At 46.3% G+C, this 22,504-nt stretch overlaps 1 protein-coding gene across 3 annotated transcripts in view; it reads left to right on the forward strand.

The window, feature by feature from the left end:
• The window catches only part of GRIA1 (glutamate receptor, ionotropic, AMPA 1), a 125,941-nt gene that overhangs the window by 52,289 nt on the left and 51,148 nt on the right, over positions 1-22,504 (forward strand). For 2 of the 3 annotated variants that reach the window (XM_009892609.1, XM_009892608.1), the window contains exons 3-5: positions 8,403-8,642; positions 10,521-10,705; positions 15,603-15,656. In XM_009892609.1, coding sequence (XP_009890911.1) covers positions 8,403-8,642; positions 10,521-10,705; positions 15,603-15,656 — 479 coding nt within the window. The remainder of the gene's footprint in view (positions 1-8,402; positions 8,643-10,520; positions 10,706-15,602; positions 15,657-22,504) is intronic. The other variant, XM_009892610.1, reaches the window with a different exon arrangement.

Genomic DNA, 22,504 nt, shown 5'->3' on the forward strand with positions numbered 1-22,504 from the left:
GGGAAAGAAAAGAAGCTATTGAAGACAAAATGCATTTCATCTGCAGTGAGCTCTTCTTTATGTGACACATTTGCTTTCTGCTCCTGCTTATCTTCCCCCCTCCCACCCCTCACTCCTCTCTTTTTCCTCTGTTTTAATAATTCAGCTCTTACAGCCCAGAATTAAATGTTGTGCTGACCTAAGAGCAGTGTGCTATGTGCTGTATTAATGTGCTGTCGGTTTAGTGTTTTATTCTTTTCCTCCGTTGTTGTTCATGCTCCCCAGCAGAAAGCTACACCGTGATATTGTACTTACTTTTCCTACTAGAGCACTACCTGCAGAAGGACCAATATAATACAAAAAGGCCATCTAGTAAAGCAGCGAAAGCAAAATTGGTTCAACCCTCATCCCTTGCCCCTTTTATAATATTGCCAGCACTTTTTCGTTTGTAGTAATCTTGCTCTAATATTTATGACTCTGCTTCAGACTTGGAGAGTTCAACAAGGACACATTTTTGGTTTTCTATTTCACTGTAGGATGTTAGGTGAGAGCAGGGAGAGCTGGTCTTCCAGAGTCCATGGTGTCCATAGCAATGTCCATCTGTAGCTGGGGGCCCCGTGAGGCATCACCCCTTCCTTCTAGGGGAGCTCGAGGTGAGGGTTGTGAGCGGGAGACCGTAGCTGGTTTTGTAGAGCTTCTGCTGCTCCAAGGCAATCCAGCATGGCCAGCGTCTTCTGCTTGCATCTTTCTGGACACAGCATAAAGCTGGACTGCCCAGCAGCCCTGCTGCCGGCATGGGATTGCTGACAGTTCTGGCACATGTGTCACCATCAAACTGCTCAAAAGCCATTCAAAGCTCAAGAGCCACCAGTAGGCCGTCCCTGGGCTCCAAGAGCAGGAGGTGTTCTTTTTATTAACTAAATATGATGATTTTTAATGACATAATGTGCCATCAAAGGATGTCAGGGGACTGTATCCCAGCTGGGTTTGCTTGCCGTGGTTTGATAGCTAGCTGTACCCCAGAAATGAGCCAGACTGGCATGTAGGAAAAGAGAATTATTTTTAAAAAACTTCCATTTAAAACAAGACAAGGTCAAAAGGTCAAACCCTCTATTAGAGCTAGAATACGCAGAATTGTTTCCAGGCACCAAAGCTCCTCTTCTGCATGTCTTTTCTGTTTTAAAAAAAGCTTTGAAAGAAGGGAGTGCTGTGGAAAAGCTGTGGCTCTGGTATGGGACACTGGAGAGATGAAGGCAGTAGACAGCAAGAAACTCAAGCTTGAGAGCATGGCATCAGTGCTTCAAGCTCAGAATATGCTTTTATTTTAGGTCTCTAGGAGCATGGAGCAAGAGACAGTCTCTGACCCGAGGGACGAACAGATGGGGCTCAGAGAAAGGCAGTCGCCGGGCTCCACCTCACATGCAAAGATCCAAGTCATGATTAGATAGCAAACCTGAAACTGAGATGGCACTGGACCTGTTTCCCTTCACACATAATCTGATCTGTTAGCCACAGGACCCTCATTAGCTGACCTGTCCCTATTAGAATAACAACCTAATTCTAAACACAGAAGGGATTTCCAAAGTCTGAATGCTGTTCGAGACGGGCATCATGTCCTTTCCAGTGGTGTCTGTTCCCTTTTCAGAAGGCTACCTAGAAAATACAGCTGTCAACTGACGTTTTGTTTAAGGGGACATCCAAGTCTGTGACCCCAGAAGTCCCAGGTCTCAGCAGATACATTCCCACATCTCCTCTGGGTTCTTGTCTGGACCTGTTAAAAGGTGCTCATTATCTCAGAGTGTTTCATGTTGGGGATTTGCACCTAATTCCTGTTTAAAGTGCCACCATTACTCAAAAATCGTTTGACTATTGACTGAAACCCTTCGATATATTTAATTCTTAATTTTATATGATTCAACAAAATCTTAGCAATCCTCAAAGTAACAATATGTTTAAAAACAAGCAGAGCAAACAAGGAAAGTCTTGTCAAACATCTTGGTTTTCCTTCTTTCCTTTTTTCAACAAGCTCAATGACCCCATTAAGACCTCTGATATTTGAATTTTCTCTTCCATTCTGTATACTGGATGAGAACTACATTTGAAGACTCTAGCAGAAAAAAGAGGTTTCAAGATGTGAAGTGCAGAGGTGGAAGAGCTATGATTTTCAACTGGTCCCTTTGACAGAGAGGTTAAAGTCAACTTCCCGTGGCCATACCTTCCACCACCATGATTATATTTCAGAAGTACACTTAAACGACTGAGAGTCCATGTTGTTAATTTTTGTTGACAAAAGCACCATGCTATTTCTCTTTCCTTAAACCCAGCAGCATGCAAGAAAGAAGTATCCCAAATCCAATTGATCTCACGGGAAACTTATCATTTGTCAGCCAGGCAAACTAAGACTTATTTGTCGGGCAGGCAAACTTAACTAAAAAAACTGAAGCTATAAGCATAAACAGTTATGAGAAGCCCTCAGTCATAGATTATTGTTTAAATATAAGGGAAGGAAAACAGATCTTGATGCAAAAATCAACACTACTTTCCAGCTTCCTAGATGGTCAGAGCAGCAGCGCAGGAAAATGATGGAAGGGAGCACACTGCTGTGGCTTTTGTACATTTGAAAGAGAAACATATATTTCTTGTGATATCACATCAGCCTGATTTGCAGTTGATCAAATATATTGGACATATCTGCTGTCAGCTAAATACATGCGTGGAGTGATGGGGGAGTGTAGAATCTGTTTGGCTTTCCCCTGCTAGAAAAATCTGTGGGAACATGCTGTCGTTGGGATGTGCTGAAGAGATGCACTCTGGCACCTACGCCACACTGGAGAACTGTGAGGACAAACATTTGGGAGGAAAGCTGAGCTGATCCTAATTGAAGCAGACACTAGCGCTCTTTCATCAAAATTCCACCGGCTTCGCCAACCTCATGTCAGGTTCTCCATCACCATGCGAGGGTCGCCTCCAGGCAGGGCATGCTAAAAATAAATTATGCATGCACATCCCCCTTCCTCTTTCCCACATGTGCACACATATACTCCAAGTGAGCAACGATGAGCATGTGGGAACTGCTCCTTGACACCACAGTTGTCAATGAGTATGTTTTGTTGCAAGTGAGGGCTTTGGTTCTTTGTCCCAGCGGGTTTGAGCAGATAAAGGACGTGCCACACTGCTATTGGGGCTGCAGGCATTGCAGGACTAGTCTTTAATAGCTTACAGAGGACAGTAGACTGAGCTGACTATTTTACTACACTCAAAGTCTGGCCACACTCATCTTGCCAATTTTAAAAGACATCTATTCATTTGGTTTCTGGAGTAAGTGCTGTGTCTGCTGGATTGGGTGGTTTCCAAGATTTCCTCTTATCTTGGAGTCTGCATTTCCAAATTGCCCTTTTCTTTCCCTGCATGCTTGGGCTATGGGATTTGCTCAAAATCCTCACAACGTGGGCAGCTCAGCATTGTAGGAATGCCTTTCCTGGAGAGGGTGCGGTGTCTTCCCTCCTAGATGCTCCTCAGATACGACATCCTCCAGGGTCGGGAAAGGCTCTGAGATCTGGCGGGGACCATCTGGGTTCTGCCACAGAGAGCATGAGTTGTTTGTGGGGAACATCTGGGGATATTTTGTTTAATCAGTTTTTTTACTGCTCTTGTGGCTTTGGGTATTAGCACTGTCTCTGCTACTTCTGCTGTCTGACAGAGGCACGCAGCAGTTGAGTCTCCCGAGAGTCAACTAAACCATATTATTGGCTCCCTCCAGGGGCAGCTGGGTGAAACTTAATGGTCCATGAGATACAGAAAGTCAGTAGAAATGATCTAATGTCCCCTTCTAGTCTTAAACTCAGTGAAATGGTGAAAATTCTGCTTCTAAAGGAAATGGCAGATGAGCAGTTGCCAGAATCTCCTACCAGGCTTCTTTTCCAGATGTGTCCATGGGGAGCAGTTGCCTTTTTGCAGTCCTGTTTGCAGATTTTCAGCACAATTGCACCATTTTCACTCCTGGAGACCAAATCCTCATTCCCATCCTTCTGTGCAGCCCATTTGCCCTTCCTCCTCCCTCAAATGCAGAGACTGTTTCAGCCGCTCTTTGTGGTGACCATTTCTGAGAGAAACTTTTTGGTTTCCCTTCTGCTTTTACCAAAATCCAAATGAGATATCTGTTGTATCTGACATCTGCCTTTCACACGGATCAAACCTCCAATTCCAAAATATCCTTGGCCTTCCTGAATGCAGAAATCAATTTTGTGCATCTACTTTCTCCGTGACTGGTTGAGAGCTTTAGCCAAAAAAAAGTCTCCCAGAATTTTTTATAGACTCAAAACATCTCTTTTGCTTCCCTCTTCTGCAGAGAAAATGTGTAATTTAAAGTTGTGGGCATGTATTCTTGTTTTTGCAAAGGTGGCCAGAGCTGCCTGTCTTCAACTGCTGGGTAGGTGTCTTATCCTGCACGTGTTTTCAATAAAATCAGTGTTTCCTCTCTCAGATTTAAATGCTTTACCTTGAATATTTGCATATGAAAAGAGAAACCGGAGAGAAATTGCAGTACTACAAATCCTAGAGTCTGGGGATTTCAAGCATGAGTGAAGCACGTGTGCTTTTTGCATGTGTGCAAGGACGCACCAGCTCCACAAAGGAAGAGGGGAGGACTTCTCCTGCTTGCTCTACCACATCAGACACTTTTTAACTAGGTACCAGAAATCTTACAAAGCTATTTTAATTTTTACTGTGAGCTAGAAGTGTTTTTAGAACAGTCTGAGAAGGTCTCGTCTCACCTGTCTGCAACAGGCACTGAGGAGTCGTGTCCAAAGTGCAGCTGATTGTTGCTGGGTTATGTTTCCCGCATAACCAGGTGACAATCAAGTTCATACCTCTGCTTTTACCTAATTTTAGTCGTAGAATGGCACTAGAAGCCTCAGTGAGAGATCCTGTGCCTGGAGAAGGAGGGATATGGGATGTCCATGGTGCAGCACACACTGGGAATGTCCCAGCCAGAAGTCCCAACCTCATCAATTATACGAGACTGATCAGGGTGAATATGGTAGTAGTTGCCATGGTTATCAATAATTATGAACTATATTGTCTGGGGGCTTGTTTAGAGGAAAACTTTTCTGTAATTAATTATAAATTCATTGTAAGATAATAGCATAGTTACGGCCCAGAATAGATGTTCTCTGTCCTTTGCCTTTGTGCAGCCCAGAGGCCGCTCATGCTCACATCCTTGCCCAGGCAGACATTTGTGCTGTTGCATTTCACCCAGTTTTCCCACCTGCAGAAATGAACTTCAGAGGCTAAACAGTCCAAATTTAGCTGCTAAAGCTAATTACCAGATTGACTGCAACTCTCTTCTGGAGGAAAAGCCGGTCTGTGGCCACCTAGCTGTTAGCAGGTAGCTGACACGAGGCTCGCAAAGCGTGACGTTATCACCAGCCAATAGACCAGAAGAGCTCAACTTGTTGGACCTTCCATTCCAGTGTGATCTTTATCCTTTTTATGTTTCCTAATCTTTTTAGAAAAGCATCAGTCAGAGGCTAGTGACTGCTGAGGAACTGATAAGCTTCCTCCCCCCTAGAAAAACAAAAAGAGTTTAAAATATTTGCTTCCTCTAGTTAAGGTTTACAATTCTTAATAGTATGTTATTAGGAAGTTGCAGTGCAATCAAATGAGAAACAACTGTTAATAAATTTGCTTAATAAAACAATTAAAGCAAATATAAAGAAATTCCAGCTATCTTTTAGTGCATTAAATAAATGCTAAGTACCTTCTTTTTAGTTTTGCTGCGTACATTCATTTGGAACATCTGTAATTTAAAATAGTCCTGAGATGTAAATAGTTTTGCAGCCACTGCTTTTACGTTATGCCAAATTCAGTCCCAGAAAGGTGGCTGCAGTTCTCACTCTTTTCATTTTTCCAGATTAATTGACACAACAGTTTCTTTGTTGTTCTTTGGCTGATAACCCTCAGCAAGTCTTTTTTTTTTTTTTCCAGATTATCTGCCTTGTCCATGGCCCCTCTCAGTCTGAAAGTACAAAGCGAGCTAGGGCTTTTTCCAAACTTACTAATGATAAAGACTGTTCGTTCTCCCGGTCGTCGTCGGTGCAATCTGTTTCAAACGCTGGGATTGATGAGTGTCTCAGAACAGTGTAGGAGGGCTGCCTGAGCGTGACTGAGCCAGAGAGTTAAAAAAACAATATCTAAAAAATAATAGATTCATTTCAAATAGAAAATAAAATTCAAGGAAGCCATGGCTTGCCTGAAACAAAACAAAACGAGCCAGCCAAGTTCATTGTCTGGATTATTAATTGTGCTGGATTGTTCAGCTGCCCCAAGAATGTCATTTTAATCATTCGGTGAGTCTGAAGCCTGGGTCTCCGGAGATCATGTTCTGATCTCTCACATATGGTATATTGCACTGTTCGTTAGACCCACTGGTCCAGTCACATGGAAATGATGTTCAGACTATTTCTATTCGTGTCTGCTACTTTTCTTCCTGAATGTGTCAGTCTCATGATGAGGGCAGTGACTCCAGCTGATACAGACACAATTGCTGATTGCAAAGAGAGACGCTGCCCTGAAAATAAAGAGAAGAGGGTTTGATTTCCGTCATGGTTCGGGCTTTGCGAGAAGTCCCTGTCCCTCAGAAATACAAATTCCCTTGGGGGAGGAGGGTGCTGAGGTATGCGAGATCACAGACACTGAGTGGCGAAGAAAGGATGGGTGACCCTGGGGGCAAACTGCTGGGCTGGGGTGGCCAAAACTTGGGCTCAACTCCAAGAGGAAGGAAAATGTCTCACCCGTGTCATGAGATTCAGTTCTCAGCTCTCAACACTCTGCGCTGTTTCAAGAATCCGGCTGCTTCATTTTAGTGTAGGGATGGGAGCAAGGACTCACTTTGCACAGTGGGAAGCGGGATTTCTTGCTCTTCCCTCTGAATATTTGATGCTGGCGGTAGAGAAGTGAGGAACAAGGTACTCTTACGCAGGATGGCTGTAAGCCAGTTGAGGATGACTTCTGACCCCACTGGAGGGACAGAGCTTGGATGGAACCCAGCTAAGGATGAAGCAAGCTCATGTTTAGGAGTCTGTCTCCAGCCACATGTGCAGAAGGTTCGGTGCTGGCGCTACCAGCAGAAACCAGGTCAAGGGATTCCCAAGCAGCGCACAGCGCGTGCCAGGGGACCCCAAAATGTCACCTCCAACTTCTCACCCTGCACTCTGTTGGGGGGGGCTGGCGAGTGATGCGTGAAGTGTTGAGTCAGTATAAATGTCACAGCCAAAGGTCTTCAGAGTCAGAGTGACAACAGGAGGAGACACTAGTGCCAGGAGTTCTGACACAGGGAAAACGCTGTCACTGCCACCACCTTCGTCTTGGAGATTTATTGATGATAACTTGGGATGTGCCATAAACAGGGGTGATATTAAATGAGTCTGACTGTCTCAGGGGCTAAATTTTACAACCCGAAGTGTGAACTCTCTCTGCCTCACTGAGATCCTGAGGCATTTTTCCAGCAGCTCCCACGATCTCATTAAGTGCTCTCCAGAGAAGGGCTCCAACCCAAGAGCCCTCCCTGCGCAGCACAGCGCCAGCTGGTGGGATCAGACACAAATATCTTCTGGACAACCCAGCGTGCACCCTCAGAGCTTAGTCAGGGAGATCTCCCAGGCCACCACCACTGCCTCACTGGGCCCACAGCCTTCCCCACCATGGCTTTGTGAGGAAAACAGAAACTGCCACGCAGGTGTCCCCAAGTACCAACGCACCCCTGGTGTCAGAGGCTCCAACCTCAATGCCAGTAGCTCATGCCTGGGGACAACCCTCCCTGGAGCTGTGCTATGAGTGTATTGAACCTAGGTGAACCTTTGCTGAGATGCCCTCTTCAGCGTGGTCTCAGCTTCTGAGGTGCAACCCATGGTTTCCTCCTGGAGTCATTGGCCACAAAGGGCTGTGCTGTCACACAAACGCTTTCCTTCTGCTCCTTGAATGCATCTGGGGCAGCAATAGCAAGCTCTAGCTGCAGCCTTTCTCCCCCATGTTAAAACAGCTACAGGGCCCAGACAGCTGTCAGCCCAAGGAGGCAGGGCTTGGTGAGCTACTGCTTTACTGCTGAGGGGTTCCCTTGTTCAGGTAACACATTTTATCCCAGAAGCAGCAAAATTTCAGCAGAACCCTAAGGATACTGAACTCACTCTCCCGTGTCCCTTCTGCCTATCAAAGGTAAAGCAGGTCTGTGGAGACCAAGGGCAGAACACCCCATGGCCACAAGCCCTGTTCTTCACAGGTTGTGTTCACCAACCCACAGGATTCAAGGAAAGTGATCTTGTCCAGAGAGTCTACAGCTTATCTCAGGGAAAAGATTTATTTTGGTAACTTCCCTAAGAAAACTGCTTGTCATTCTGCCCTCATGACCTTTCTCTCTGCTCCTCCAGTCTGCTCGCAGTTCTCCAAGGGCGTCTACGCCATCTTTGGATTTTACGAGAGGAGGACCGTCAACATGCTCACGTCTTTCTGCGGGGCTCTCCATGTCTGCTTCATAACGCCAAGCTTCCCCGTCGAAACGTCCAACCAGTTTGTCCTCCAGCTTCGCCCAGAGCTGCAGGATGCCCTCATCAGTGTCATCGAGCACTACAGCTGGCAGAAGTTTGTGTACATTTATGATGCTGACCGGGGTAAGTCACAAGTACACGGGAAGAGTTGCCAGGCAATTAAACATAGTGGTCTAGGTGGAGTCTTTGCCTCAAGAAGTCCTCTTACTGTGGGTTGCTGGAGCCTGAGAGGGTGGCTAAAGGAAGGGTCACCCTATGCTTTCCCTGTTCTTTATTCCTTTTCTAAATATTCATTACTGCTGAAGGTGGGCGTTGATCTACACAAAGCATTAGCGTGACCCAGTATGACTGTGTTCATAGGGTCAAGTCTGAAGCCCGTCAACATGAGGGAAGTATTTAATGTGTAAGTGGTTTCAAATGGGGGAATTGTTTATATTGAATAGGTCCCATATTGAATAGGTCTGTCAAACTCAAGGCCACCGAGTCCCGTGTTTATAAATGTGAACCGATGGCTGCTCGGGTCTCACCTGAGCCCACATACAGTTGTGATACATGTGTGTGTTTCTGGCAGGTAGCTTGGAAAACTCCAAGTTCCCTGTGTTAGTGAGCGTTATTTGTCTATGTAAAATAACAAAAGCCTTTGTTTGTCTCTTGGAAGGCATTATCTAACTTTCTAAACCATGAACAGAGCTAGTGAGCTCATTGCTCTGTGATTCAGTTTCCCCAGCTCTCAGATGCCTTTAAAGCTCCGGGCTTGGAGGCCGAGAGCAAAATGGACTTGTGGAGGACAGCGCAGAGGGTAAGGGCGGTTCACGGCTCTGTTCTAGAAGTTGTCATTAGCCTTGGCAGGGACAGGATGACCTTAAGAGACAAGGACAAGTTGTAAAAGCATCTCACCCTGCTTTCTGTTGTCACGAGGCATGCACACACTGAATGTCCCAAAAGGACTGCAGTAGACAGGGTTGTCTATCAGGACTCCAGAGCAGTTCTGACTATGTGTATCTCTTCTGGAAGGCTGTGCATGTAATGTAGGCAAGATCCTTTTAAAAATAATGAAGTTTTCTGATGAGATGCTGCCGACAGAGACAAGGATGCTGAATATGATTGTGTATTATGATTACTGAGGGTGTCCCTAACCCTAGGAGCACAGAGCCTAAACAGATCAAAGATGAGGAGGGAACTATGGCCCAAAGAAATGGAGTGATTTGGGTAGTGACAGACAAGAAGATGGGGATTAGAGCTCTTATCTGAACCCCACAGCAGGGCCTGATCAACGAGACTGATCTGCCGATTACAAAGGAAAACTAGGCCTGGAATCATCCTATTTTCCTGTGCTAGGACAGAAAAAGCAGGAGTCATTAATTCTAGCCCAGCTAGCCCAGCTGTGTTTGGGTAAGATGCTAGACTATTAGCTGCTCTCTGTAGTTCTACTGCGCTCTTACGATGCTGTATCCAGCCCAGCTTGAGGCCGCTGTGAGGGCTGTCAGAAGGATGGAAAGATGCCATTGCACAACTAAAACGAGACTGACTGCCAATTACAAAGGAAAACTAGGCCTGGAATCATCCTATTTTCCTGTGCTAGGACAGAAAAAGCAGGAGTCATTAATTCTAGCCCAGCTGTGTTTGGGTAAGATGCTAGACTATTAGCTGCTCTCTGTAGTTCTACTGCGCTCTTACGATGCTGTATCCAGCCCAGCTTGAGGCCGCTGTGAGGGCTGTCAGAAGGATGGAAAGATGCCATTGCACAACTAAAACCTGTTTCTCTCCCTACTGTCCTCTTTCCCCTCTCTTCCCATCGTAGGGTTGTCAGTCCTACAGAAAGTGCTGGACACCGCCTAGACTATTAGCTGCTCTCTGTAGTTCTACTGCGCTCTTACGATGCTGTATCCAGCCCAGCTTGAGGCCGCTGTGAGGGCTGTCAGAAGGATGGAAAGATGCCATTGCACAACTAAAACCTGTTTCTCTCCCTACTGTCCTCTTTCCCCTCTCTTCCCATCGTAGGGTTGTCAGTCCTACAGAAAGTGCTGGACACCGCAGCTGAGAAGAACTGGCAGGTGACAGCTGTAAACATCCTGACGACAACAGAAGAAGGCTATCGCATGCTCTTCCAGGAGCTGGAGAAGAAGAAGGAAAGGCTGGTGGTGGTGGACTGTGAATCTGAGCGGCTGAACATCATCCTTAGCAAGGTTGTGTTGGTGCGGGTCTTCTGGGAGGGGTCTTGCATGCAGGACAGGAAGGGTTGTTTCTCCTGGAGAAGTTCTCCCCATTCTTGTCTGATCCATGTCTCATTGCAGTTCTCATTGAATGTGTGTGGGGGTGTATTGCAGCAGGCTGCTGAGCTTGCAGGTGTTTCTCTGTTGTGTTATGTGGAAACTGTAAAGCCGTAGAAATGCTAGGAGCTCCCATGTATTCATGGTGAGTGAGCTCTGCTGCTCCATGTTCCCTACTTGATTAACACCTCTGCCGAACCCTTTACATCCCCTTATTCCCCGACAAGTTTGCTTTGTGCTAATTCTTCCAAGCGTGCACAAGACGTGGCACTTCCTTATTCTGCTGAGTTTTTCTCCATTTTTCCCACCTCCTGTGAGTTAGGGTGGAGGTGTGAATCGGCACTGTCAGACTCCTGGTCCTCCAGCCTCCACGCGCTGCACCAAATTCTCACAGCCACTGCCAGCAGGACAGAGATAGATAGAGAAGCTTTATGGTACATCTGTAGTGTCCTCAGGAGCACTGTCTCCAGATCAGGCTGGAGCTCAGCATCCTCCCAGGGCATCCAGGCTGTAGCAGGATCGGATACTTCCAGCTCCACTCGTGGCTTGCAGTGAGAGAGACTGGTTCATTCCCAGCCATCTCCTAGCTGTTTTGTCTGCTCATGGCCACAAGGCAGATGGGATGTGCGACAGAGGACTCAGCAGCCAGGTTGTGTGTCCTGTCTTACTCATCCTCAATCTAGGTAGGTTGCCCAGTAGTGCAGACCCAAATTTTCGCCATCCTCTTTCCTCCATACCTCCCTTAGTGCTTTCCCTGTGTCCTGAATACGGACTTCTGTGGACAGGAGACCAACGCAAGCCCATGCACAGGTCTCAGTCCACACTTGTGTCCCCTCTTCAGCTTCAGCCTTGATAGCTTTCCCCCCTCATGCCTGCAGCCAAGGCTTTCCCCACAGCTGGGACTCCTTAGAAAGGGTCCCACAGTGCCACGCAGCCGGTGCACTGTGGCTCCCGCTGTCGTACTTCTCATAACCAGCTCACTCGTACCTCGTGCTTCACACGTGGCTTTGTCTAAGCTACCTGTCATGTCCCGTCTCACACTTGAGCTGCTCGCTGTCTGGGGCAAGGACTGCAATGTCACCAGCTGCACGGCTCAGCGATAAGCACAATCCATCCTTGTTGGCTGTCTCTGAGTGCTGCTCCGTTTTATAGAATAACGGAGCAGGTAACAGGTTTTAACCGCAAAGTAAAGATCATGCCCATGAAGGAGAGACTAGATTATTCTGGAGGGTCTAGTCTTCTCTCTGATTACAAAGTAGCTGCAGCTGAACAAAATTTTTGACAGGACCTGGGCAACGAATTTGCCTTTTCTGCAAGCTTTCCTGTAGAGTATATCAGATTTCTAGGGCTAATGATGTGGGGTTTTTAGGCCTGGTTTGTCTAACAAAGTTAAGTTCTGTAGTCAAACATTATCTAGTTTTTCTAGTATGAACAGGAGAATAAGTCTGTCTTTTCAAACTTCACATAACTGGAGCAAGAGTTAAACTTAGATATAAATAAACCTATTTGCAAGAACACTAAAAAAACCTAGATCTTGTGATTCTATCTGTTTTGCAATGCTGTAAAAAAAAATCCATTAAAGACAGAGCAATTCCAACAGACATCTGTGCCCAGGAGGTAACGCCCCTGTTAGGGATAGGGCTGTAGATAACTTTTTTCAGACCTGTGTAGTCCATTTTTATCCTTGTCTGACTTCTTGTTCTGAGTCCACAGGGATTTCTGAGAGCAGAGGTAGTTATCCCGATGTAAGCAGGGGATGCCGGGTCTTTCTGACCATGCAGATGACCGGAGGGGATCAAAGATAGTGTTGGGCTCATTATCATGTGAAATTCAGCTGGGGCTTAAGCTCGGGCTGGTGGCCAGTCTCTCAGCTCACTGCACCAGCAACCTCTGCGTGGATGTCACTGCTCTGTTTGCCCTGTCTCGTTGAGCGTCTGAGGTGTTCAAAGAGCTGCCTCAGCCTCTCAGGGGTGTTTGAATGCATCTCTCTTCTTCCCTGACAAGCCCGTCTCTCTCTTTCCGTGGCTGTGGATTTGTGCTCCCTGGTGAACAGAAGAGCTGGGGGTGGCTCTTTAGCATCAGCCCCTCAACATGTACAAACCAGTACTCACACACACTTTTAATTTCTTCTTCCCACCCCGTATACATACCACAAATAACCACCGCTGACTCCAGCAGGGCAGCCCTGGTGTTCTGGAGACCGTAGCTGTAGAGGAGCCAGCGCTCAGTGTGTTAATGATATGTGGGAAAATGACCTGATTTCTTTCTCGGAGATTTCTCTGTGTTATGTCTCAAGGGCCTGATTTATCTTTGCCGAGGTAACTGTCATTTATGAGCCAGGCCTTGGTTCAGGGCAGGATATTCATGGGGCCGCGCTGCGTAGCCCTAATGGGATAAGTAAGCAGTGGGTTGTATTCCATCAAAGCCCTGTATTGTTTCTTCCTTGTCTCTCATTAAAATGAATAACTGGAATTTCTCCTTTGCCACTGTTTCACTCTGAGAGGATTTCTCTCTAATAGATGTCAAACCGGCCCATTAAGAAGTGGGTAATGAAACCTAGGTGGCCCAAGTGAGCTATCAGCATGCAGCCCAGCACAGCCTCTCACCACGTTCAGGCTAAGTGATAAATGCTATTATAACCTCAGCTTGCTGCTGCCGTCCGGACACATTAGGACTGAGCAAGCGTTCTAAAATAAATTAAGATCACAAATAACTGTGTAAAACACAGGAAGCAAGCCTCATAATTCAGGTGGATGGGCTGCAAGATTAACAGCTCAGGGAAAGCTGGATGGCAGCCCTCTCCGGTTCATCGACTCTGACACCTAATAAAATAACAAAGGGAGAGTTTGGGCAGAAGAAGCCAGTGCCGGCTGTTCTTGACATCGGCGAAATGGGGAATTGGATCGTAATTCTTAGGCATCCCAGTGGCCTGGAGATGGTCCTTCCTCCCACAAAGTCTAGGATTTACTGCAAAGGTCAGCCTCAGTTGGTGAATGGTAGGGGACAAGTTGGGTCTGCTTTTGCTTCTTGGATCTAGCTATGGGTGATACCCAGAAAACTACCCATAATAACATAATGTCTTTATAGCCTCAGGTATACAGAGTTTATTTCTGAGGGCTCCAGACTGCTCAGCAGAAGTCATACTGAGGGATCCTGTTGGGAGAACCACAGGGCAGTGAAGCTGGTGGAGCTGACATTAGCTGTGTAAGAAACTGCTACTAAATGAAGCCTGCATTGGAGTTAATTGCCACCCCCACGTTAATGCTGGGAACCAGATGAGCTTTAATGTGCATGCAAGAGCACTTCATCAGAGAAAGGCTAAGGCAGATGAACCAGTTGCATGGAGCAAGTGTCAGCTCATTTGTAATCCATTTGGAAATCCCTAAATGGCTGTTCACGATAATCTGGGAGTGCAGTCCCATGGGGAGGATTAGTCAGTGTGTGCCCTCGTCTGATGCTTCTCAAACACCTGCTACCAGCCTGGTATCAGAGAGAAGTCCTGAGTAGACCGATCTCTGGTCGAATCCAACACAACAGTCACTTTATTATCATTCTGGCTGTGAGGGGGTTTCTGGCCTTGCTAACGTTCGTGCAGATTTTGCCTGAGCATTGGCAGCGCAGGCAGTAATTCAGAATCAATTCATATGACAATGGAAATAAGAGGTAGTGTTGCCAGCAAAGAAACCTTATGGAAACAGCACAATTCTCTCAGAAACTGGCAATTCATGTGTTTTTACAGGTTCTGAGGGCACGCTGGGTTGAGCTTTTTTTTCACTGTCGTCTTTCTGTATGTGGTTTGGCTCAAACGCAGATGGTATCTGGCTCTAGTCACCTGGTAAGAATTTAACAGTGGTGCTGGAAATCCATGGTGAGGAATTTCAGTGGAAACATGGAGTCAGCAAGACTAATGTGATTTTTAGCTGTATTCTTTCTGTATTTTTCTTAAATCAAGGAAGAAAGAGACAGCTAGGGACCATCTGATCAATGACCCTGTTCCCCATAAGCACGGGCAACCCTGCAACAGATGGTGCCTTTCTACCTAGACAAGGGAAACTTCTCCAGCTAACATAGAAACTTTCAAACATTACAGATCCATAAGCAATTGTGTTGATCGAAGGGAATAAAAACCTAACTCTACAGGCATCAGGGAAAAGGAGTAAGTGGCAAAGAGCATATATTCGGACACCATGAGTATGAAGATATAAATAACCTCAATGAGCATGCAGGGGGAATCCTCTGTTGAGTGACTTGCCCGAGCAGCTTTGCTCTGAAGATGTGGCTTGAAGCTACCCCAGTGCACTAAAAGAGGAAAATTGCCCTATAGTCTAAACCTCCTGACATCTTGCCCAGGTAGGTGTCTGCAGCAGGGACTCTAGATGGGAGGATGTGCAGAATAGCTCTCTGGCGTGGCTGAGTATTTCAGCTGCATTCACAGGACAAATGGATGCCAGCTCCCCGCTTTGTTCCTTTAGCGTCTGAAATATAACTCTTGTTTAACCTTGTTTTAGAAAATGCATTGGTGTTTTTTTTTTCCCTGAGCCCGTAGGAAACAGGTTGGTTCAGGCAGTTTATTCTCTCTGCCTGTGGAATCTGCTTGGGGATCTTGTCCTGTCTAATTTCAGACTTGCTGCTCAAATATGATGTGTGAAAGCTCTGTCCTTCCTCTGACAACATTGTGAACTTTTCTTTTGCTATGTCTTCCTGTCTTCAACCGAACAGTCCCGTCAGGGAAAAATGGGGAGGAAGGGTAGATAAATGAAGCTCTGCTTACTTAGTTGGTCTCTGCTAAATATCCTTGGCTTTCATCTTACAGATCATCAAGCTTGAAAAGAATGGGAATGGCTACCACTACATTCTGGCGAATTTGGTGAGTTGTCCTCCTTGGCGTTTTTTTTTCAGTATCTCATATTTTGTAAAGCACTATACTTATAGTTACTGAGCTGGAAGTCTTTTTTCTAATCCACCTTTCGGGTAGAAAAAAATACCAAAGTCCTTTGCGGTGTTCTTGTGGTGCTTTCTGTCTTGAGCCAGCAAGATTATCTCCAGGATATCTCCAAGGTTGATGGATTATTTTTTTTTGCCTCCAGATTCAATCTGCATCTTTTCAAAGCCAGTTAAGCCAACTGTCAATTAATGCTTGTTCTGATAATGATTTTTTTGGTATGTTGTGGGCACTTAGGGACCTGGTATTGCCTTCCCAGCTTGTTTCAGTCAGGCCACCAAGAAGTTGTTGACTATTGGTAACAACTTGCGTTTTCTAACTACATGGAGAGACACACTAGGTGTGTGTCCCCAAAGTGAAGTGTTTCACAGCCATCCTGAGATCCCCACTGAGGGCACACTCGTTAATGATGATGCACCACCAAGATCCCTCTGACCTTCCAGTAAAAATAAAATATGTACCTGTTCTGCAACTTGGTGCTAAATCAGATCTGACTGTTACGGCTTTAGGGAACGAATTGGATTTGAAGATTTTTTTAAGGAAAGGATTCCCCCTTTAGTGCAGGGAGGTGCTGCCTGAGGACAGAGCTGTGCTGGGCAGCAGCAGGGCCGTCTTTCTGGAGCAATTTGCTGTCCTCTCCTAGGAGGCTGGAGAATTTCTCTGCCTAGGGAGGTTTGGGAAGAGGTGAGAGAGAGAGGAATAACCTCGATCCATAGGGCAGCTGGAGGTTTTCTGCAGCAGAGCTCCTACCCTCTCTTCCCCAGATGTGTCCGTCCATCCAGGGTGACGCACAGCAGAGGACGGGCTGGTGTCGGTGTGTGTCCCCAAAGTGAAGTGTTTCACAGCCATCCTGAGAGCCCCACTGAGGGCACACTCGTTAATGACAATGCACCAAGATCCCTCTGACCTTCCAGTAAAAATAAAATATGTACCTGTTCTGCAACTTGGTGCTAAATCAGATCTGACTGTTACGGCTTTAGGGAACGAATTGGATTTGAAGATTTTTTTAAGGAAAGGATTCCCCCTTTAGTGCAGGGAGGTGCTGCCTGAGGACAGAGCTGTGCTGGGCAGCAGCAGGGCCGTCTTTCTGGAGCAATTTGCTGTCCTCTCCTAGGAGGCTGGAGAATTTCTCTGCCTAGGGAGGTTTGGGAAGAGGTGAGAGAGAGAGGAATAACCTCGATCCATAGGGCAGCTGGAGGTTTTCTGCAGCAGAGCTCCTACCCTCTCTTCCCCAGATGTGTCCGTCCATCCAGGGTGACGCACAGCAGAGGCCGGGCTGGTGTCGGCAGCCCGGGGCTGAGGCTGCTCCCCCCGACCCGCTGTGTCCGTGCGGGGTCTGGAGCCGTTCTTCCCTCCCACAGCTGCATCTGCGAGGCAGCACGTCAGGCCAGGGGTAATTAAATTTTAAACTGCCAATTAGTCAAGCAGTTGCTGCCGTTCTCCTTCTCTCCATCCCAAGATAACTCTGTAATTTACAAGACAAAAATGGCCACATAATTACCCTGCGATGCTCTGATACTGACCCTGCACTTCTGCGCTGGGTGCCTACCATGTAATTATGAAGTTAAAAATGTTGCGTTATGCAGAGGGAGACATGCAAACTGTAGAGCAGCCAATAACTTCAGTTGCTATTTTTTAAAAAAATATTATTTTTTGTAACCCGGGTCTCGGTCCTCAGCTATTTATGAAAGTCCCTTTGTTGAAGTTAAGCCGGGAAGCTATTTTGAGTAGCTGGAGTGTATGAGTCTGTGCGCTTTTATGTATACCCGTACAGAAGGTGAAATGAGAATGATATCACCTCTTCTCTCTGCACGGTTTCATAAGAACAAATACATTAAAGGCATGAGGTGGTCTAATACTCAGGTGTTGGAGTTTTGAAGGACGTTTCCCTTTGTCTTACAATACCACGCCCTCCCACTTTCACCCTGAGAAAGCACCCTTTTCCCATCTTTAATTTGTTTTCTTAACCTTTGCACAAATGCTGAGAGGACAGAGCTGGCTGGAAGAGGCTGCATACTCAGCCAGCCTGGGTTATAAATAATTAACTCAGACCAAAAGGCTTTTCATTTTCCCAGCCCCACCGCAGGGAGATTCTGCCTCCCAGCTGCAGCTCGGTGGAGGGTGCTTTGTGTCCCTGGGACCCAGAGGGTCTGATGGGACCACCAGAATCCACTGTTACTAGCTGTGCCTCTCAAGCAGCTTTGATTTGGGGGGGAGAAGAAGAAGCGTGAAAGGGATTCAAGCTCTTTCCTGCTCCTTAAAACCCAGCACTCCACGAATCCAGAGACAGAAATATAAAAAAAGAAAGGAAAAAAACAACCAAACAACAACAACAAAAGCCCCACCAAAAAACAGAGAGAGGAGGAGATAATCAGACAACGTTGGAAAACTATTTAAAAAACCCAAAGACTAGCATTCCTGGAAGTTAAGGCAGCCCTTTCCAGGGCAGAACAAGCTTTGTGGTTCTGCCATGCACACGGGCAGGTTCAGGCACCAGAAGCCAAACCAGTTTCTGTGATGTGCTGCACCCACACGAGAGCTACTCACTGATGGGTTCTACAAGGAGAACGGCAAAAAGGCCGTGAAGATCCCATGTTTCTGAGACCATCTGGCAGTGAGGAAGGTCGGCGAGCCTCCCAGTGCCGGGATGGCTGGGGATGTTCTACGGGATTGGCAGAATGTGGGAAGTCAGCGTCTGGCAAGGTTAAACTGTAGCGTGGATGCTCCGATCCAAGAGATCACAGTAGGTTTTACCCTTTTCTGAGGACATCTCACTGCCTGGATTAGAGCCTTCGGAGGGTGTAACAGGCTGTAATTTATTCCCACTGACTCATACACATAGTGGATAGACCTTAAACACCCTACATTTTCCCCTGCAGACAAGTCCTATGACGACAGGGTGTGCGTTGCCCACACACACACGTACCCTCATGTGCACACCCGCACACCTAGAAAACAGCCCGATTTTGTGGAAGTGCCTCATTCCGAAGTACTGGGTCGTAAGAGAATAAATTAAGAACTAAAAGCTGCAAGTGCCTGAACATTTCTAAAGGAGTTATTTTTTTGTCCCCCGTGCTGACTGATGGAGCCCTGATTTGAGGACTCCCAGCTCTGGCTGGGACAGGCTCTGCCTTGTACAAGTCAAGTGAGCCCTCAGCTGGTTCGTAGCCACCAAGTTACCTGCACTAGCTGCAGCAAGGGGATGAATTTTCACTATCTGCCTTTTACAACACTGCCTTAACCTTCTTGGGCCCTTTCCCATGGGGAAACTACTATGGAAATGACATATTTGAAGCAAATGTTGGGAAATATTTATGGATAACCCCACTGAAATTATCTTTTTTTTTTTTTTTTGGCTATGTGCTTGTTCAGAGCTATACTCAGCCAAAAAAACAAGCAGCAGCACACTGCTGCCCAGTTATAGCAGCTCCAAACTGGTGTTACATCAGGAAGACAAAGCAAGTGGGTTTGCAAGGCAACGCGCAGGCTGAATAAGGCCTGCAGAAATCATCCATTTTGAACACGGAGGAATTCCCTGTCTGGTCACAGAGAATTCACGAACAAAGAGGAACTGGCTTGTATTAATCACCGCTTGTTTGCCCAGCGGTTGCTGTCGGGTGAGCTGTAGTAAAGCACCGAGCAGAATTTGACAAGTAGCAGCAAACGAAAGCTAGTATTTCCTAGCAGGAACAGCTTTCTTTTTCAGTGAAATTGCTGTTGCCAAGGTGAGACAATAATATTTCTGTGTTCACAAACAAAATGAAACCGTTCTGCACCTCAGGCCATGGGCAGACATCCTTCTCCGAATCTGCTGTGCCTGTTAAAAACCCAGCCTCTCTTGTCTGCTCAGCCCTGCCCATCCCACGAAGGTCTGTCTGCAGCATCACTGCCAGGGGAAGGGTTCCTCTCAGTGTCCCTGCCTCTCCTTGAGGCAAATTTGGCACTGTCTATGGCTTTTGCAAACTCATGAAAACTGAACCTTGACCAGTATCCATTAAAGTTACCCCAGTTAGCTTTTACCAGCTGCCCACTTGGGTATTTGTCGGGTGTACCAGCACTGGGGGGGTTGCAGCCATCTCTCTCTCTCTCTGTTTTTCTTTTTGGAAGTCAAAGAGGTTTGCCAACTTTAAAAAGTGTTTGGTTTTGTGAGTCTTATTTTTCTAAGCTTTGTTCTCAGCCTTTGACAGCATCAGTCCAGCAACCACAAAGAATAAAAATATGGTCAATACTATCAGAGGAGCAAGCTCAGAAACTTCTGGGATTCCTTTCTTTTGATGTTACAGGCTTTTTCCCCATAACCTTGGCTTCATGTATCTGTCCTACGCCGGGGATGTAGGCTGACTACTGTCAGTGGTGGGAGAACATCAGGTCTCTTGGGCAGAGGAAAATCTTTGTCTTAAAATAAGTGACATTTGCGTGACCTGTCCTTAAAAGAAAAGCATGAAGGACAGCTGCCACATACAGTGTTTTATCTTTTCGTTTTCCTGCCGCATTAGTCCGGGTTGTTCTTTTAGCACATGCTCTCGTTTGAAGTTGAATAGATAAGTGTATGAGATTGCTGATGCCAGGGGTAGCAGGGAAGATTAAAAATAAAACCAGAGTTGGTTAGCAGAGGTAAGCATTTTTCCCTGTGTCATTTTACATCAGCATGTGTCAGTGCTGAGTTAAGCCATGGACAGAGTTTCACTTTGCAAGCAGTTGTGGTGGCTTTGGAGGTTACCAACACAGCAGCTTTGCCAGCAGAGTGACTTGTGCAGGAGTCAGGCAAAATCTGCTGGTTTGATTCAATTCACCCGTGGTTTAAATGGGCATCTTTGATTTCTTCCCCCTGAAAAAGGAATGAAAAACTTCTACACCACCAAAGCTGAGACACAGTGACCAGAGACCGACTGGTTAGGGCAGATAGCGAAGAAGGGATCCCCTCCCAAACTGGCTGTCGAAAAGGATGTCCACATCCACGGGGAGCAAAGTTCTCCCAGCAGAGGCAGAGATCTGCTCCCCTAAAGCCATACAGCATGTGTACATCCCACAGCGTGTGCTGTGGCTGCAGGGAGAGGGTATCTGTGCCCGTGCTGGGGACGAGCCTGGGGCGAGAAGCTGTACTTGCCACAACACAAGTGGGACGTGTGGCACTGGCCGTGTGTCGATGGCCCCGCTGCCTGCACCCAACCCCTGATTCAGCTTGCCTCGAGCTAAAACGTTGCGGTTCTCAGTCTCCCATCAGCTTGAACCTGCCGTCTTTATTTTAATCACCCTCAGTTATCAACACTGTCTCCTGCCCCCTGAAATATTGCTGGCTGAAGGTACAAACAAGGTCAGCAGCATTCGGGTTTGCGTCACTAGCTGACTGGAAACTCTCTTTTGTGGGAGTTTCTGAAAGGACGTGTACACCATCGCCTTCTTGTCCTGGTAAGATCTCAAGATGCCTGGTCTTGCAAAAATGCTATTCTAATGTTGGAAAGAGGTGTCCTAAGTTATTTTTAGGTTTCTAAAATTATGCCAGTTAGACCTTTTCTCTTTCTGACAGGTTGATGCAGGTAGACTCATGAGAAAACTTAGTTTTCCAGGCAGAAGAAGACAGTATAATGTATCAGTGAAATTTCTGAGGTCTGCATTTCACTTCCAAACAGCTTTTATGTCCCGATTCAAAGATTATCAAGCAGAAGAAACCCTTGTAAGGTTATCTCATCTGAATTAGTGATATTAAAAGACACAGCAGTGCCCTGAATTAATTTTTGCTTGAATTAGTGTGTCTCATATAAGAGAAAATCATCTGGTTTTGATACAAAAATTGCCCACACGGGAGAGTGTGAACTGCAACCTTGGAAGGATTTTTGCAGTAGCTAATGAGGGCTCAAAAGCATGAGTGACTTACTGTGGCTTAAAAAAATCACAGAGCATCAGGTGAGTAACTGACAGATTATATTACAGCCGTTGGAAGGAAAAATGTGTTTGCTTAAATCTCAGCAAAATGGTGTTAAACTAACAGGTTTCCTCAGCCATTTGCAGTCTCCTAATCCATTACCCGGGCTCAAATGGCAAGGGATGATTTGTAAATCCGTCATATCTTCCTCATGGTGATTTCATCGGTGCTTTTTTCTAGTCCAGACTTGCCCAGCTTCAGCTTCCTCCATTAGATTTATGCTTCTGTTTGTGAGACCAAATATTCCATTACTGATGTTTTGGTCCTTTGTAAACTGTGATCAGGTCATCCCTTAATCATATCTTTGACTGAAGTCCTGGCATCTGTCACTACACGGCTTGTTTCCTGAACCTTTAAATCAGTGTCTCCTCTGAAAGCTCTCTAAAGCACAAACATCCACCTGGAGCATCTGTCCCTCTGCCTGGACTGAGCTTTCCAACAAGATGTGTATGATCATTTATATCCAGAACGTGCAGCAGTGGTAGGATAGGGCTGCTGCAAATAATATCACAAAGAAAACCTTATGCCTCCAGAGCTGTACAACAAAAAAGTTACTGGTTATCTCCAGCCCCGTGTCCTTGAAGCCTGGATCCTCACCTGACTTGGTTTGCTTTGCATCGATAGACGAGGACAAAACAGGCTCAGCAAACTGCAGGATGGGGTCCCTGTCTGTAAGTGGCCCCTCCTCCCATCTTTCTTTTCCCTTTCTTCTTCACTTCTTTCTGTGTTACAGTGAGGACGTGCATGTTTTGCTGCCACAATGGGATTTGACATGTTAATAATTCTGCTGAAGAGAAGGCGGCCTCTTCTGTTGGAAGGCACGCGGGGACGAGACTTGAGCAAATGGGCT

Source organism: Charadrius vociferus, unplaced genomic scaffold (genome assembly GCF_000708025.1).
Source record: "Charadrius vociferus isolate BGI_N301 unplaced genomic scaffold, ASM70802v2 scaffold529, whole genome shotgun sequence".
Lineage (NCBI taxonomy): Eukaryota > Metazoa > Chordata > Aves > Charadriiformes > Charadriidae > Charadrius > Charadrius vociferus.